The sequence below is a fragment of the Phoca vitulina genome, unplaced genomic scaffold (assembly GCF_004348235.1).
Source record: "Phoca vitulina isolate PV1807 unplaced genomic scaffold, GSC_HSeal_1.0 scaffold12, whole genome shotgun sequence".
In the NCBI taxonomy this organism is placed as follows: Eukaryota; Metazoa; Chordata; class Mammalia; order Carnivora; family Phocidae; genus Phoca; species Phoca vitulina.
The window spans coordinates 353106-372876 of record NW_022589715.1 but is presented as its reverse complement, the minus strand read 5'-3'; the positions used below and the strand labels follow the sequence as shown (position 1 = coordinate 372876).

Sequence of the window (19771 nt, the reverse complement as noted above, 5' to 3'; positions counted from 1 at the left end):
TGATATTTTCTTTAAAACAAGAGCAAGTATAATGTCTCGATATTCCTTAAAGATTACTCAGTAGTGATTATCAATGTGAAGAGCTAATGAAGTTCTTTATGACTCTTTAAATAAAATGGAACTTTTAAAAATATATAAAAAAGAGAAATACATACAGGAGGAAGACAGGCATGTTATAACCTAAGGCAGAATATAAAGTATATAGAAAATGCAGTGGAAGGATAGAAAAGGTAGCTACTAATTCAAATTGAGGAAGACTTCAAAAGAAGATGGCATTTGATCTACGGTTGATGGTTAAATGTAATTTCAAAAGGTGGAGACAGGCATTCTAAGCTGAGGGAAGAGCAATTAAAATGCATGGCATATATGGATAAGAATAAGCAATATTACTACGAATAAAAAAGTACAAATATTACAGGGGGCAGAAAAAGAATGAAAGAGAAAAACAAGAAAGAAGGAAAGAGGAAAGAAAGAATATAGAAGGAAAGAAAGATAAGCAGGCAGTAAGGTTAAAAGAAAGGCTAGCAGAGGACTCTCAAAATCATGATGAGTTTGAATAGCAAGAATCAAGCAGAAGTAAAATAATCAAAGTTCAGAAAAATTATAGGTATGAATGACTGGTAATTAGGTAGGAAATGACTGCAAGTCTAGGTTGGAAATGACTGCAAGTCTAGGTTAGAAATGAAGAGGGCTGAGACAGGACAAATATAGTGGGATCAGAGAGGGACAGATGGGTTGATAATATCCCATGGGTTAGATGTGCGGGGACTTGATACCCAACTGGATGTAGTGGATGAGGGAGATGGACTGACTAATCCAAGATGATCTCAAGGTTTCTAGCCTGGTATACTAGGAGGACAGAGAACCCCAGGCATTACAATGATGGCTAGAAGTCCCTTTAGTGAAAAGACATTTATCATACATTATGTTATTATTTTTACATATATTTTTAAGATTTTATTTATTTGAGAGAGAGAAAGCATGAGCAGGAGGGAAGGGTAGAGGGAGAAGCAGACTTCCCGCTCAGCAGGGAGCCCAATGTGGGGCTTGATCCCAGGACCCTGGGATCATGACCTGAGCCGAAGGCAGAGGCTTAACCAACTGAGCCACTCAGGTGCCCCCTACGTTATGGTTTTTTTTTTTTTTTAATATTTCATTTATTTATTTGAGAGAGAGAATGAGATAGAGCATGAGAGGGGGGAGGGTCAGAGGGAGAAGCAGACTCCCTGCTGAGCAGGGAGCCGATGCGGGACTCAATCCCGGGACTCCAGGATCATGACTGAGCTGAAGGCAGTCGCTTAACCAACTGAGCCACCCAGGCACCCTACATTATGATTTTAAAGTAGATAATAAAACAGTAGGTACAACAATGATCCTATTTTGTTTAAAACACACAGAGACAGAAAAATAGCTAAGAGTAATAGCACTTATCTCTACAGGGTAGAATTATTAAAGGTTTTTATTCTCTTCTCTTGGACTTAGTTGTAAGTTTTAATTTTTCTAAGAATCAGGTACTATTTGCATAATAATAAAACTTAAGTAAAAATATATAGTAAATAAAATTAAATAAAATGCCCAGCAGACAGGCAACTGGGTGGCTCAGTCAGTTAAGTGTCCAACTCTTGGTTTTGGCTCAGGTCATGATCTCAGGGCCATGAGATCGAAGCCCGCATCAGGCGCTGTGCTGAGCATGGAACCTGCTTAGGATTCTCTCCTTCTCCCTCTGGCCCTCCCCTCCCCACTTTCTCTTAAAAAAAAAAAAAAAAAATCCAGCAGATATGTAATGTTGATTTCTAGATAAACTCAGATTTTCAAACGAGAAAAAATTATACCAAAGAATAAACTGCACATAAATTTGCCAAGTAGTTGGTTTAGTTGCAATGTGTCTGAATCCAAGACTTTAGCAGTAGTGAGTTACTGTCAATCATAAGATGGAGAAAATATAATGCTTGAAGTTGACTTCTAGTCTATTATTTTTATGTAAGACAAGCCACGTCTAGAAATGAAGTCATCTTTGATTTCTCCCTTTTCTTGGCAACTACCATCTCACAGTCATCACTAGACAAAACTATAAAAGACACTGTAACCTCTTTCTTTCTTTTTTTCTAAAGATTTTATTTATTTATTTGACAGCAAGAGACACAGTGAGAGAGGGAACACAGCAGGGGGGAGTGGGAGAGGGAGAAGCAGGCCTCCTGCCGAGCAGGGAGCCCGATGCGGGGCTCGATCCCAGGACCCCGGGATCATGACCTGAGCCGAAGGCAGACGCTTAACGACTGAGCCACCCAGGTGCCCCGACACTGTAACCTCTTTCAGTCGGCTATGGAAATTAAAGCAATTAAAATAAGTGAAAACCATTTCTGTGCAGGAGCTTGAACAAAGTCTGCTGTGACTATGGTGTTCGCATTAATTTATGGCTTTTGTGACAACTATTCTTGGCATCTCAAAAGCTTGTTTTATTTTGTCCTTGGTCTTAATTAGGCACTACATGGGTGCAGGGTTAGATGGCCACGTTCTGAACAGCTGGGTGACTGCATTCTTTGTGTTTATAAGCTACCCAACTAAAGAAACACTTATCTACTATTTATTAAGATTAGTAAAATTAAAAGAATAATTGAAAATGAACTACAGGGGCGCCTGGGTGGCTCAGTTGGTTAAGCGACTGCCTTCGGCTCAGGTCATGATCCTGGAGTCCCGGGATCGAGTCCCACATCGGGCTCCCTGCTCAGCTGGGGGTCTGCTTCTCCCTCTGACCCTCTTCCCTCTCGTGCTCTCTGTCTCTCATTCTCTCTCTCTCAAATAAATAAAATCTTTAAAAAAAAAAAAAAAAGAAAATGAACTACATTCGGGGGTGCCTGGGTGGTGCAGTTAGTTGAGCCTCTGATTCTTGGTTTTGGATCAGGTTGTGATCTCAGAATTGTGAGAGCAAGCCCCGTGTCAGGGCTACTACCTCCCTCTCAAAGAAATAAATAAATCTTTAAAAAAATGAACTACATTCCTGAAGGAATGTAAATTGGTATAGCCATTTTTGGAAAGTGATTGGCTATATCAAAAGCTATAAAAAAAAATGTGAATGTCCCTTTTTTAAAAAAGATTTTCTTTTTAAGTAATCTCTACACCCAAACTGGGGCTCGCACCCACAACCCCAAGATCAAGAGTCGCATACTCTACCAACTGAGCCAGCCAGGCACCCCAATATGAATATCCTTTGACTCACAAAAACAACTTCTAAAAATTAATCTTAAGGAATAATCACAAGTTTGTGCAAAGATTATTCCACAAAAATGTTCATCCCAGCTTTTTTTTAATTTTAATTTTTTTTAAAAGATTTTATTTATTTATTTGACAGAGAGAGACACAGCGAGAGAGGGAACACAAGCAGGGGGAGTGGGAGAGGGAGAAGCAGGCTTCCCGCTGAGCTGGGAGCCCAACGCGGGGCTCGATCCCAGGACCCTGGGACCATGACCTGAGCCGAAGGCAGACCCTTAATGACTGAGCAACCCAAGCGCCCCATCCCAGCAATTTTTATACGGGAAAAATGGAATACCACTTTGTCTATTGGGGACTGATTAAATAAATGATGGCATATTCATATAATGTAAAATTGCAGCCATTAAAAGTTATTTTGGGATTCCTGAAAGATAGCAGTGGTAGTGGCACTTTTTTGAAATGCCCCAAATATCTCCAGAAAAACAGAGAAACTAAGATATTAAGTCCAAAAACCTATGGACAACATCTATAAAAAAACTAGATAACATGGTTCCCTAAGGAACCCTAATCACAAGGTGTAAGACCTGCAAGGTATCAGCATCTGTGGAGGAGGAAGTGACAGGATATCCAACTGACCTAAAAACCTCAAAGCAGCTAACCTGTACTTAATGGAAATCTAGGACAACAAATTTGAGAAAGGCAGCTGGGAAACTGGGAGGGGTTCTACACGTTTCAATAGTGGATGAGTACACTGAGTCTGCGATAAGAAGAGATGGAGCAGCCTAAGCCCTGTGAGCCCCCCAAAGTAACCAAGCAAAGCTCCCTTCTATTATAAAGCACCACGTTAAGAACAATTGTGTCTGAGTCTATGAACCCAAATTGAGCAACACAGCAGAAACAAAAGATAAAGAATCCAAACTAAGCAACACAGTAGAAACAAAAGATAAAGAAGTTCAAATACAAATGGGAGGAAAAGAACCAGGAGAAAGTATTTTCACTTCACAGACTCATCAGAAGAGGGAGCTTTAGAACCATAAATTCAAACACACTACCCTAAACCACTCCTTATTTTAAAGTTCAGCCATCAGAAAGGATGAATACCTACCATTTACATCGACGTGGATGGAATGGAGGGTACTATGCTAAGTGAAATAAGTCAGTCAGAGAAAGACAATCATCATATGGTTTCACTCATACGTGGAACATAAGAAATACCTCAGAGGATCATAGGGGAAGGGAGGGAAAACTGAACAGGAAGAAATCAGAGAGGGAGACAAACCATGAGAGACTCTTGACTCTGGGAAACAAACTGAGGGTTGCAGAAAGGGGAGGTGGGTGGGGGGATGGGGTAACCAGGTGATGGACATTGAGGAGGGCATGTGTGGTGATGAGCACTGGGTGTTATATGCAACTAAGGAATCACTGAACACTACATCTTAAACTAATGATGTAGTATATGTTGGCTAACTGAATTTAAATAAAAAAATAAAGTTCAGGAATACAATTTTGCATAAAAAGGAGCAACAGAAAAGAACTGAATCCAAATCGCACACAAAGTTAGTATAAGAAAAAAAGAGAACAGATTATAAAAGATCACCAGAAAGATTTACCTACAAAACGAGTAAGAACTATAACCTACTTTTTCAAAACAAGCTGAAAGACATGAAACAAGAACAACATAAATCAGCACTAGAAGACCTCAGAAATGTGTGTGCCTGGGTGGCTCAGTCAGTTAAGCATACAACTCTTGATTTCAGTTCAGGTCTTGATCTCAGGGTCGTGAGTTCAAGCCCTGCATTGGGCTCCACTCTGAGCGTGGCACCTACTTAAAAAAAAAAATAAAGAAAACCTCAGAAATGAGATGACAGTGAGAAATACAAGAAAAAACAATCACTTCAGAAATGAAGACCAAACTAGAAGGAATACAAAAGCAAATAAACATACAGGTCTACTATAAGAGAAATAAAAGGTGAAGAGAAGGAAAGTTTTAAAAATCAAAGGAAATGAAGAGTAAGAAACTGAAAGAAAGTAACAAATATGAAAGAAAGGCAAAGATCCAACATGCTTATAATAGGAGTTACCAGAGAAGACAATAAAGAAAGAGAACAAAATAAATATTAATAATTAAAGGAAACTTCCCTGAAAGTTAATTTTTTTTTTTTTGAAATAAAATTATTGAAAGAATATACTGCATACCTGGAGTAACTAACCCAGAAAGACCAACACCAAGACATAGTCTAGTGAAATTACGGACTAAAAAAAAAACAAAACAAAAACCTTTGGGCATTTAGGCAAAACTCAAGTCACATTTAAGAGAAAAAAAAAAAAAAACTGACCAGAACAGTAATATTTAGTGACATAGAAAAACTGTTCATGATATATTATGTGAAAAGAGCAAATTATAAACAGCATGATCTCATTTTCTAAGGAGAGTAAATATATGAGTATAAATAAGAAAATGTCATGGCAGGTTTCTCTACATGAAAGGATTATGGTGATTAAAAAAAGTTTTTTCTGAGTACTTTTCTGTGTTTTCCTCATCATTCCTGACACAGGAATGAAACCATGCCATAACAGTCTCTCTGGTAATAGGTCCAAAGTGGATTTGTGAAAATTAATAAAAGGAAACCTTACTAAAATGGGAGTCGGGAGGCCAAGGGAGGGCCTTTGAGGCCCTACTGCCCCTAGTCAACTGCACACTCAACAGGAAGAGAGGTCGAGTCCATACTACTTTAGCTACTACTTTATTACATCAGCAGGAGAAAGGAGACTTTCTTTCTTCCCCCACAACAGCCCAGCCAATTAGAGACTGTCACAGCTCAGCAATGAGAGCCACTACACTTGGAACTCCCAGTTTCCTCCACTGGATTTTTCAGTTATAACAGTCCTTTCCACTTCCCCCTTTCCTTTATAAAAAAGCATTCCCCTCTTTTGTTCTCCAGACTTGCCTATGGTTTTGCTGTAGCTTGCTTGTCCCAAATTGGAATTCTCTGCTATTCCCAAATAAACCCATTTTTGCTAGTAAAATAACTGGTTTATTTTTAAGGTTAATATAAAAAATATGGAATTTTATGCTGAAGCAAGTTGTGTTATTGTAACTCTTGAACATATTCAGCAAAATCTCCAAAAGCAGAACTGCAATTAAAAAAAAATTGTACTATTTACTTTTTGGATATTTTCATATTCAGAAATGTGTAATTATAAATTTGTCTTATCTGGACAACCCAGTATTAAGATCATTAACAGCAGTTTGAAAGGAAAAAAAAAAAAAGAAAAATATCCTTCAATTAATCTCAATTAAGTTACTGAATCCATCTACATTTTAGACTCTACTGAACAGAAATGGTAATCAAAGACTCTATAAAAAATTAAAAGAAATGCTTTTTTTAGTTTTAAAAATTATAAACTATGTTGTAAATTATCTAAATTAATATGGAAAACATACCAGTGAGCCAAAACCTAGGGTCCAAAAATGCTCATTTCGAACTTCTAAAACTCCATCCAGGGTAGATACCTAATCAAAAACAAAGAAATAGGGTTTGTATTTGACATATCCAACACAGTCACATTATGGACTTGATCTAAGCCTAGAAATGACATGGCCAAACCCTGCATTAGGACACTCATTAGCCAAGAGAAGTCCCAGACCACTCAAGACATCATTTCTACTTGTTCGGTAGTGAGCCAAGACCTTGTATTCTGTTTCTTGTCTGGCCCAATCCCTTCAAAATCAGGTCTTTACCACCTACCCCCAGCACCACCTTGTTCAGCAGTGTATGGTTCTTTTCATTTTGTCAATATGTCATATATTTATATCCAGCACTTGTGGTATTAAGATTTTTCTCCCTTTTGAGGGGTCTCCTCTATCATTGCTTTCTCTGTATTCCCTTTTACCAAGTTTCTGCACAACACAGGCTGTTATTTGAATGTGGGCCAAAAGGAAATTCCAAGACCAGATATATCGTGTATGGCCCACTGGTACAATGACAGAGGCTTACTAGCGGAGAAAGCAGCCAGCTATATTGGTAAAAGTGTCCTTTGTGATACCAACAACCAATAGTTTGAAATACTCTCAAAATCCAAATAATTTGATTATCTATTCCTTCATTAGTAAAGAGGTGGATATTTATAAAAAACAAAATCTAAACTCACAGATCAGTATGTTACATGGTGAAGCGATCAAGCAATATGTAAGTGGCCTTTGACTTAATCAAAATCCTGGGTTTGAATACAGACTCATAAAAACCGTAGCATTTACATAGCTAGTAGTATGGTCTCTAGACCATGACCTTGCCTTCCACATTTACTTCAAGCTTCCAGACTGAGCAATTCCTCAAATTTTTGTACTTCTGCACTGTGTTGTATCTCCTACTGTGTTATTATAAACAACACAAACTCTCCTAAAATAAAATCTAGGTAGGGCTGAATAAAATATTACTTGCACCCACTCTTTCCATCCTCTAATTATAAATTAAAATTATTTTATTTACTATTCCTCCTTACCTCTCTGATAAGTTTGTCCAACTGACCAATAACATGGGGTGGTGTTGTCTGGAGAAAAAATAAAATAAAATATGAATAACCCAGGGAGATAAAAAAATATTTTTTTTGCGTAGTGGTCCTAACACTAACAGGTTGGCTTATACCAGACTTGGCTTTGTAGAACATGTGCCCTATCATGATTTAGGGAAGAGAGGTTTCAGTTGGCTCCACTAGTGGGGCAATACCAAGAATCAGCCCATATTACTTTTCATCTCACAAAGCAGCATTATCTCTAGACCCAAAGAACCCTTCAAGAATCAAACCACCAACTAAAAATCTTCTGTATATGGCATAGCACTATACAATTATTATCTTACTGTTATTACTGCTTCTGGAGCTGCAGCTAGTACCCCTAAGTTTTAGAAAAGACATGAGGGTAAGACAGAAGGAAAAGCAGTGTTTACAAACACATTCATCCCTGGGAAGCTACCTTTGTATTCAGGTGCTTGTCTACAGGTGTTATCCTACTGTTGAAATACATAGTAATTTGTCATTTTTAATTTTAAGTTTGAAATTTAAAAGTCTCACTAATTCAAGGACAGGAAATAAGAAAATAATTCACAACCAGATTACAAAATAGACAAAGCACATTTATTGGGGGAAAATCAATATGCAAAAAAAATTTCTAATTAACACTGTTAAACTAATTAACACTGTTTTCACTTGAAACATTAAAAGCAAGATATTTTTAGCTTATGATTTTGTCTTATAAATATGGGAAGATCTGTGCCTATTTCATGGGCCAACAGAATTTCATCTGCTTCTTACTATATACAGACTTCAGAGACTACTGTTTGACTTCATTTCTGATGGGAACTTCCAGTAGCTAAAAATTTCACAATCTGGTAGAAGAGTACATATAATTTTATAATCTGGTAGAAAACCATGGCTAATATTAAGCATGTGTATTGGAAGAAGACCCTTACCTGGAGTAATACTTTGCCACTGTACACGCTCATGGGATACATAGTGCCAAACGTCATCAGAGCAATGGCTATGGCAGAAGCAGTGTCTACAGCAAAAAAATTACTAAAAGGAAAAAACAATTCTAAATCTTAAATGTATGCCTCACTGGGCTACTTGCAATTCAATCTTCCAAAAAATTAATTATCTAAAGCAACAGGACTGTTCTATCAATACTGGCCACTACTGGTAACGGGAGTGTCTCCAAAAAAAAAAAAAAAAGAAAAAGAAAAAAACCAAACAAACAAAAAACAACAACAAAACATTTTCAGAATCCTTTCTTGCCAAAGTTCAGTGGAAAATGATAATTTTTTTAAGCAGTATGTTAAATAATTATGTTAAGATGGTGAAGAAAAAAATGTGAATATTTTCCCACTATGTACTCTCAATCTACTTGCCAGGTAGAAAGATTTCACATATATTCACTTGTTGCAACAAATAAAAACCTTCAACTAGTAATTTCCGATACAGAGAAGACCAATGTACTTCATCAGTGATTCTGGCAATTTTCCTGTAAACACATTTCCAATTATTACTACTAAGAATTTTTGAAATTCCCTAGGAATTACACAATGTGAGATTCCACAGGAGTTCATTAGAGGAACACTGGCCACTAAAGTGCAACACTCATCAGCAGTTCAGGCTGTTCTATTAAGAAGACAGTCCAAAATGCCCATGTTTACAAGCTGTTTATGCCTCTTTTTTTATACTTTTTCCCCACACGTTGAGAACAGAAACATGAGGTAAGACATGGTCCCTACCTTTGAAATAGCAGGAGATACCCATGTAAAGAAAATAAATCAATTTGGGAACAAAGGAGAATTCCTACAGGGTATCATGGATGCATAGAGGAGTGAGCAACAAGCCTCCTGAGGAAGGGATAATCCAGAAGGGCTCAATATAAAAAGGTGACATCTGAGCTGACTCTTCCAAGATGAGTGAGCCAATGGGAGGAAGATATCACAGTCAGGGAAAGCAGCATGCGCAAGGGCATGAAAGTCCTGATACAGCACTAAAACCATGAGCAGGTAAGTACACGTGGCTGGATGGCCAGTAAGGGTGGCAGGGGCTTTATCATGCTAACAACTTTTATTTTCTTAAATAGGCAAAGAGGAAGATTTTGAAACAGGAAAATATTATGGTCAGACTTGCAATTTTGAATGATGAGGCTAGTAGCAAAATGGAAGGTAACTAGAGATGTGTGAGAACGATAGAAGACCAGAAGACTATTCTAATTAGACCAAGGAAATGATAAGGCCTCAATATCGGCAGCAGCAAGGGGAATGGGAAGGAGGAGACAAATTAAAAAGAAAGATGCAATCAGACTAGCTGACAAGACTGTTATTTACAGTAGCCAAGACATGGAAACAACCAAAGTATCCACTGACAGATGAAGGGATAAAAAGTGTGAGATACACACACCCATAGACATACACACGCTGGAATATTATTCAGCCAAAACAGGAAGGAAAGCATGCATTTACAATAACATGATGGAGAAAGATGAATACTCTTACGAGCTCCCTTATATGTGCCATCTAAAAATCAAAACTCATAAGAAACAGCACAGTTTGGTGGCTGTCAGATGCAGGGGGTGAGGAGGGGGAAGAAATGTGTGAAGTTGGTCAAAAGATACAAACTTGCAATTATGAGATACATAAGTTCTGAGGATGCAATGTACAGCATGGTGACTATAAAAACTTAAAAAAAACAAACACAACACTAGGTGACCAATTAGAACTGGCTTTGGGAGGGGCAAGAGGGGAGGAGGGAGAAGTAGTTTATTTAAGAATGCACTGGAGCTCCTAAAAAAAATTAAACAATGAATTATCATATAATCCAGCAATTCTACTTCTGGGTATATGCCCACAAGAACTGAAAGCAGGGACTCACACAGATACTTGTACACCCATGTTCACAGCAGCACTATTCACAATGGCCAAAAGATGGAAACAATCCAAATACCCATCAATGGATAAGTCGGCAAAATGTGTTGTATATGTACAATGGAATATTATTCAACCTTAAAAAGGAAGAAAATTCTGACACATATTACAACATGGACGAATCTTGAAAACATTATGCTTAGTGAAATAAACCAGGCACAAAAGGACAAATATCGTCTGATTTCATTTATAGGAAGTTCTTCGTCAAATTCATTGGGACAGAAAGTAGAAGAGTGGTTGCCAGAGGCTGGGGCAGGGAAGAGGGGGAGATACTATTTAATGGGTACTGAGTTTCAGGTAGGGAAGATAAAAAAAGTTCTGGAGGTGGACAATGGTGATAGTTAACACAATGATGTGAAGTTACTTAATGTCACTGAATGTGTGCTTAAAATTGGTTAAAATTTTAGTTTTATGTTATGTATGTTTGAACACAGTTCAAAACAACAGTGCAACAGAACAGATGGGAGATACAAGAACAAACAGCTTTGGGGATGCGGAAATAGGTTCAGCGGCTGGAGACGTGAACAGAAGTCAGGAAGATACGCCTGTTGGAATTCAACAGACATCTGGACTAGAAATAAAGGCGTGGGAAATCTAGAGGGGGTAAATAAAAACAAGTAATTGAATGTAACCTCCCAGGGGAGTACACAAAAGAGGAAAAAGAATAATTAAGGACAGATCTTAGTAAACACTAATGTTTGAAGGGTAGGTAGTGAAAGAATCGTATGTCATAAAACGCTAAGCTTAAAGCAGCTATAAAGTATATTCCCTAAAAGGTTTGCCTTTTAAAAAATTATTTCACACCTACTTCCTCTGCCTTCTCTCAGCAACAGCAGCCATGGCTTATCTCTCTTTTACTGACATCTCTGTTTCACTCCCCAGGTCAGCAGTAGGGAATTTGAACAGTTTTCCAGTCTGAATTATAGACTATGACAAAAAATATGTATTGAATCCAACCTCCTTAATTTTTCAGATGAAGACACTTAAGGATAAGACTTGACCAAAGTTGCACAGGCCATAAGCAAACATGCTCTAAGCTTAATCCTTATCCATCCCACAGATGCCTTTAAAAGTCAGGCCCCCAAAAATGGAAACCACTTGACAGCAATAAAAAATACTTACTTAATTTCAATTAGCATATATGTAATACAAAGAGCAAATGCTCCAGCAAGATCAATCAAAACAAATGGATTCATTCGGGGAAGGAAGATACTGCTAAGTCCTGGAATAATTCCACACAAGCTATGAAGAAACAAAGAGTATTCATTAGCAGAACTCAATGTAATATTGATGAAAATCTTGTAAAAGATAACTTTTATTTTTTTTTAATTTTTTAATTTTTAAAAGAATTTTTATTTATTTATTTGACAGAGAGAGAGAGAGCACAAGCAGGCAGAGTAGCAGGTAGAGAGGGAGAAGCAGGCTCCCAGCTGAGCCGGGAGCCAGATGTGGGGCTCAATCCCAGGACCCTGGGAACATGACCCGAGCTGAAGGCAGTCGCTTAACCAAGTGAGCCACCCAGGTACCCCAATAACTTGTTATTTTAGCATCATATGTCTTTTATAGAAAGCAAAGAGGATTTGGAAACAAAGCTCTCTCACTCATAAAGGTTTCTTATATCATCAGTTAAAAGCAAGAAAAAGTAAAAGGAGAAGAAGAGTCTGATCTGTAGTAACTTCAGCAATGAATACTGTAAGTTCCCATGACAGATGGATTTCTTGTGCATTCCTCCGAAATTATGTATATCATGAAACCCCATACATAAGATCTTACCTTCGACTAAGATCTGCAACATGCTCTTGAAGCCAACTCGTACTAGCAGCTTTAAGAAGAAAACACTTAAATTACTTATATAGAAAAATAAAGCACTACCAGAAATACTTGATTTCCTTAATTAAAAAAAAAAAAAGTTTGGCATGACTGTATCACATTTTACAAAATGACAGGCTATTCAAATCTAGACCTCTTCCCTCTTTTATGCCTTCAAGATAATAAAGGAAAAGCAGTTTCAACTATTTATATCACTGACCTGAAGGAATTAGTGAGCTTACATATGCCACTGTTACTACTAATTTTAAGTTTTAAAGGCTCTTTAAATGTAAAGCAGAACTTCCTAACCAGTGTGCTGAGAATGGGTTATGGGCAAACCAATTAATTCCCTCAGCTCTCAGACAGGACAAGTGGGGATTTGGCTACATGCAGACATCTGCCAGTTACTATCTCTGAACCAGTAGTCTCCAGGCTCAAGCATCCTCTTACACTGATCTCAAGGTTACAGAAATATTCACTTTTTAATGTGTAACATGATGTAAAAAAGATTGGCAAGCTTTATACAAAAGCCATATAGTAGAGCAGTTAAGAGTAGACTCTGATGCCAGAATACCTGGCTTAAAACCCAGCTCTACCTTAGCTAGATGTGTCGCCTGGGGCAAGTGATTTTATATCTCAGTGCCTCGGCATAAAATAAGAATAATAAAATTATTTACCTTATATGGTTTAGGGAGAATTAAATGGGTTAATCTACATAAAGAATTTAGCACAGTGCCTGGCAGACAGAAAGTGCTCAGAATTATTTTCCACTCAAATTTCAACTAATGTCACAAATATTAATGCTTCTGGGAACTTTAATATCCAGCTAATGAAAATACAAACTAGATAACCTTTCTGGAAATAAGTCTGGCACAATATACATCAATGACTTAAAAAATATTATATTTCCAACCCATTTACAATTTCTTCTCTGGGAATTTATCCTAAAGAAGACTCAGATGCATACAAAATACTTGATATAAAAAAGCAGATTGTAGCATTATTTGTAAAAGGAAAACTTGTATCTTTCTGATCATTTCTAAAACATACCTTCTTAAAATTTCTAGAGTGAATATTATATTATTTTAATAATTTATACTTTTTTTCAAAATAATTCTGGACATTGCAAATACCACTATTTAATTTTCTAGTTCATGCAGGAATTCTTAAACTCTAATTCATACAAATACAACTCATGCTTCATAATATTCATGAAGTTGTTTAAATTTGAATGGGCAATTCAGAGAGCTTTCTTCTCTTGACTGTCCTAGTGTTCAAGTCAGTGAGACCTAAAAAGACCCTCTCCTATCTTTGCTTCAAAGTGTGGGTCTGTGCACACAGTCCACTTTTGTTTTTATCTCACTTCTCCAACAATTAATGATTAACACTTTGTGAGTTAGTGGGATTCCAGAACATGGAAATGACTGACAAATGACAATAATTTTGACCACTGAAGTGAAGTATCAGTCTGAATTTTTAAAGACTTGAAAATAAATGAGTATTTCAAAACATATATGCTACTTTACAAATATATGCCCATCCACCACTGACAGAGAGAAGTTCCTGGGAACTTATCTAACAGAATATAATTATTTGCAAAGAGCACATGAACTATCTGAAGTATAATGATGCTTCTAAAATGCCTGCAATAGACTTTTTGTAGGTAGGTTATACATCTAAAATTCCATTCATGTTATTTGGCAAATGTAATTTTTCATCATATATAATTTAATACGTAAGTCAGTTCTGACTGTTTTTAAGTAATATGTTATTTTAAAGCTTGAAATAATTAGATTTTGTTTTATAATTCTCTACTTAGAGAAGACCTGAGAACCTCTAGGATAGTTCTCTCTTCTCTTCAGAATAAGCTTCTTTGTTGATTTATGAGTTAATGAAATAAACACAAGACTTGTTTTTATGAGAGATTAACTGGATTTTTTATTAATGGTAAATAAAAATCATACCTTCAGAGACATAAGCAAAAGGTTTATTCCGAATAGAAAGCATCGTGAACAAGTTGAAGGAAAGAGCCACAAAAGTACCAACTAATAATCTTCCCCTAGAAAGAATAATAACATTCACCATTATATTTTTCTTGGTAATACCAATATGCAATTTCAGCATGCAGACAAAAAGATGGGAAGGCAGAGTGGTCTGCTTCAGTGGTTTGGGATTTGCAGAGCCACACTCTGAACTTGCTTTCGGGCTCCATAATCCATTGCCTGTCTACTGCTCCGTCTTACATAGGACCAAAACTGACTCTTAGCATTAACAGTATCTTCTTACAGGTATCTGCTGTTATAAATCCATATAAATGCAATAGTGTTTGGTTTATAGTATACTAGACAGGTCAGAATATCCTGAATTAAACTGATCAAAATAGGTAAAGTCCATATATTTGGCAACTATATGTAGTAGATAATAACAATTCTATCTTTTCTAAAGGTGCTACTAAAAGATTTTGGGCATCAAATTTTAAATTATAGGCGATCAATGGGGCTAGTTTAGTGTGTTGACCAAGGCCTGGAAATAATGAGGGACCTAAAGCCAGAGTACAAAGGCCTTCTGGTGTAATATAAAAACATAAGGGCTTGGGAATAATTAAGGGTGAGAAGTTGTCTTGGGATTTGGGAATTTTGTTTGTGAAATATCAGTGAAATGTATATTGCCACACTCTGAACTCTGACATTGGCCAAAGTAACCACTATTCCTAATATACCACTTAATAACTGGGAATCAAACATAATAGTAAATTATATGTTATGTCAAAAGCAAAATCTCACGTGTGTATCTCAGGCTGCTCCAAAAAGCGTTCTGCACTAAAAGAAAGAAATAATGTACCAAATTAGTTCTACAAATTATGAAATTAAAAAGCCTTATTAAATACAGAATTAATTCAATAAGTGAACAAAATCTTTTTTTAAATTAATTAATTTATTTAAGTAATTTCTATATCCAACATGGGGCTCAAACTCAAGACCCCAAGATCAAGAGTTGCACGCTCTTCTGACTGAGCGAGCCAGGTGTCCTGAACAAAATCTTTTAATATGATATCCAACTGTTCATTATTAGCAGTGATCAGGCAAGGAGACTTACAAATTATCCTTAATATGTAATACCAATCTTCTCTACAAAACCTGTTTCAGTGGGTTTGTAACTCAGCATTAAAACATGTCTGACTGAAGCCCTTTCTTTCATACCTGCCCAGGATTTAGTAGCATCAAAATAAAGTAATAAAAGAAGGGAGAAAAGTCTGAAACATGAGGAAGCCATACTATCAAAACTCCAGCACCATTCATCTTGATTTCATCTTCAAACCAATCCAGTGTCTCAATGGATTCTTTCATGTCCCCGAAGGTGGAAGAGCTGGAATTTACAATGACATGAACATTGTAGACAAACGTACCTTTCTTTTAATATAAAGAGAGCTCCCAACTGTGCCAAGACTGTGGAGGCAAACACAGCTAAGACTTCTAATCTTTCAAATCTGAAATCAGAAAATTAGATCAGCACAATTCATAAACCAGTATCTCCAGAACACATTTTCATTCATTTATTTACTCACTCAATTTTCTTTCTTTCTTTTTTTTTTTAAAGATTTTATTTATTTATTTGACAGAGACACAGCAAGAGAGGGAACACAAGCAGGGGGAGTGGGAGAGGGAGAAGCAGGCTTCCCGCGGAGCAGGGAGCCCGATGCGGGGCTCGATCCCAGGACCCTGAGATCATGACCTGAGCCGAAGGCAGATGCTTAACGACTGAGCCACCCAGGTGCCCCACTTACTCACTCAATTTTCATATGTGCCTACCATAAGCCAAACACTGTTCAGACAGACTACAGATTTTCTAGAATGAAGATAAACAAAGAACATCATAGATTAAGAAAAAGAGTGCCTATCTGTACAACATCTATTCCAGGATCCACTTATGGCTTTTATTTTTCTAGAAATAATTGTTATCATAATAACAGCTAACACTTGATTGACCCATCTTGTGTTAGACATTGGTCTAAGTGCTTAACATATTATCTTTTTTAAAGATTTTATTTGAGAGAGAGAGAGCATGAGCGGAGGGAGGGGTAGTAGGAGAGAGTGTGGAGCCTGAGGCAGGGCTTGATCCCAGGACCCTGAGATCATGACCTGAGCCTAAATCAGATGGTTAACCAACTTAGCCACCCAGGCGCCCCTATATTATCTATTCTAAACTTCCCAACACCTCAGGAAGGTTACTTTATCCACTTTTTAAAAAAAGAATAGATAAAGAACTTGACACACAAAAAGGAAAAGTAACTGTTTAGAGTCATATAGCTAGCAAGTGGAGGCGTCAGGTTTCCAAACTTAGGCACTCTAGCTCCAGAGTTCATGATTTTAACCACTTATTATACTGTCTCTCACTGCTACACATAACTGTAGTTAATAATGTTTATGTCTTATAATCCTAAACTGTCAGCTGGAGGCCAGGGGCTGTAGCCTTATTCATCTTAGTTTTTCCCACAACACATAATTTAATGGCATTCAATATTTGCGGTATGTATAAATGCTTGAAATTTCTCAAGGAATTACATATCTTCAGAAAAGATAATAAAATAATTAAGGATGCTCATCACATTGCTGTTTGTAAAGGGAAAAAAAGGGTGGAATCAACAACAGAACATACTATTAAAAATATAACAGAAATTGGGGTGCCTGGGTGGTGTAGTCAGTAAGCCTCCAACTCCTGGTTTTGGCTCAGGTCATGATCTCATGGGTTGTGAGACTGAGCTCTGCATTGGGCTCTGTGCTCAGTGCAGAGTCAGCTTGGAAATTCTCTCCCTCTGCCCCTTCCCCAACTCGCGTGCATGCTCTTTCTCTCTCTTTCAAATGAATAAATAAATCTTTAAAAAATATATAACAGAAATGTATTCATTGACATGGAAAGATCTAAGTGAAAAGAGTGAGTTATAAAAGAGTATAAAACAGTATGTAAATGAAGCAAAGTTATTTGTGAAAATTGATAAACTGATATTAAAGTGCATATTGAAATGCAAAAAGTGAAGGAAAGCAAAGATAATCTGAAGAAGAACAAAGCTGGAAGATTTACACCGCCAGGTGTCAAGATTTATTTCATAACTATCATAGTTAGGGGCGCCTGGGTGGCTCAGTCGTTAAGCGCCTGCCTTTGGCTCAGGTCATGATCCCAGTGTCCTGGGATTGAGCCCTGCATTGGGCTCCCTGCTCGGCGGAGAGCCTGCTTCTCCCTCTCCCACTCCCCCTGCTTGTGTTCCCTCTCTCGCTGTGTCTCTCTCTGTCAAATAAATAAATAAAATCTTAAAAAAAAAAAAACTATCATAGTTAACACAGCATAGTACTAATGCAAAAATAGACAAATGCACCAGACTGAATAGAAAAGAAAATCCAGAAATAGAATTACATGTTCATAATCACCTAATTTACAAAAAAGGTAGAGACATAAAAAACAGTAGAAAAAGGAATAATTTTTTTCCAATATATGTTTTATCAATTGAACAGCTAGAGAGAAACAAATGTGCTTTGACCTCTACCTCAACCCATACACAAAAATGAATTCCAGTTTGACTGTAGGTCTTAAATGTGAAAAATCAAACAACAAGACCTCTAGCTAATACCAGGATATCTTTATGACCTAGGAGTGGCCAAGATTTCCTGACAAGTACACAAAAAGGACTAACCATAAAAGACTGATAAACTGAATTTATCATTGAAATTAAAAACTTTCATTTGTGGGAAAAGATATTTATATATAAAGAACTCTTACAGAGCAATAACAAAAGAAAAAAGGTAACCCAATTTAAAAATGGGTAAAACACTTTAACAAGTATTTCACAAAAGAGATAATCTGAACGATTAAGAAACGTATGAAAAAGTAAATAAAAGTATGAAAAAGTGTTCAACTAGTCATCAGGAAAATAATTTAAAACACAAGACAACTACATACCCCAGAAGGGCTTAAAAAAAAAGGCAGTATCAACTGTTGGTACAAGCATGAAACAACCAGAACTCTCATACATTGACAGTGGGAGAGTAAACTGGTAAAACCACTCTAGAAAACTGGTATTAGCTTATCTTCTAACAATGAACATATGCAAATCCTATGACTAACTTCACTCAAAAATATGTATCCAACATAAAGGGATACACATGTACACCAAAAGACATGTGTACAAGAATATTTGGAACTAATTTTATTTATAAGAGCTAAAAGCTGAAAATCATCTAAATGCCCTTCAATAGTTGAACATAAAAAGAAATTATGGTATATTTATAAAATACAATATGAGTGAACTACTGCTATAGGAGAGTATATACTGGAATTCCATTTATGTGCCTTCAAAAACAGGCAACAATAATCTGCAAGGAATAGTGGTCAGAACACTGATTACTTTCGTTGGGTTTTGACTCTGACTCAAAACAAAGGGAGGCTTTTTGGGGGGAATTGTAGTGTTTTATATCATGATCCAGATAGTAGTTATACAGGTATATTCATTTATTAAAATTCACCAAACTGTACAAGGATATAAGATAGAACAAGATTATAGTCCCTGCTGCCATGGAATTTATATTTTAAAGGGGGAGACAGAGTAACGATTTATAAGTTCTGGTAAGTTCTATACAGAGAATTATAATAGTCTGATGTGACAAGAGGCTAACTAGGATTCATTTTAGAATCTATTTTAGATTGGGCCCAGTCACTTGATGACATCGGCATTTAGTGATATTAGGATTGGAATAACAAGATGGAGTGCTGTATCTTGTAAAGATGACGTGAAGAACATTTCAAACAGAGACAACAGCTTGTACAAAGGACCTAAGGCAGGAATAAATTAATTGTATACAAATTACAGAAAGAAAGTGTGGTATAGAGGGCATGAAAGTGGTAACTTGAAGAGAAGTAGGCACAGAACAGCTAATATAAGAATTTTGTAAATTAGAGAAAGGACTCAGGATTTTATTCTAAGTATGATAGCAAACAACTGAGTGGTTTCAAGGAGGAGTCATACTGATAGTATGACTTGGATTTAAAAAGGAAAACACTCTGGCTGCTATCCGGAGAATGGTCTATAAGGGGGTAGGAGCAGAGGCATGGGGACAAGTTAGGAGGCTGGATTAAGGCAAGAAATGAAGGTAGCTTTCTGGATGTGTTTGTAGGTTACCCTGATGTAACCTGTTGATGGATAAATGTGGGGAATGAGATGGGAAAAACTGCAGAGGAATAGGTTTTGGGGGAAGAAAACAAGAATTCCAGCCAATATTTAAGACACCAATTAGATATCCATGTGACGCTGT

The 19771-nt window shown here is 36.8% G+C and overlaps 1 protein-coding gene across 2 annotated transcripts in view; it reads right to left on the bottom strand.

The window, feature by feature from the left end:
• SLC30A6 (solute carrier family 30 member 6) overlaps window positions 1–19771 on the bottom strand; it is a 37242-nt gene that overhangs the window by 1668 nt on the left and 15803 nt on the right. Inside the window, exons 6-13 of one of the 2 annotated variants that reach the window (XM_032410252.1) lie at window positions 15877–15957; window positions 15254–15289; window positions 14435–14529; window positions 12435–12483; window positions 11784–11903; window positions 8679–8781; window positions 7714–7761; window positions 6656–6724 (exon numbers count right to left, since the gene is read on the bottom strand). In XM_032410252.1, coding sequence (XP_032266143.1) covers window positions 6656–6724; window positions 7714–7761; window positions 8679–8781; window positions 11784–11903; window positions 12435–12483; window positions 14435–14529; window positions 15254–15289; window positions 15877–15957 — 601 coding nt within the window. The remainder of the gene's footprint in view (window positions 1–6655; window positions 6725–7713; window positions 7762–8678; window positions 8782–11783; window positions 11904–12434; window positions 12484–14434; window positions 14530–15253; window positions 15290–15876; window positions 15958–19771) is intronic. The other variant, XM_032410253.1, reaches the window with a different exon arrangement.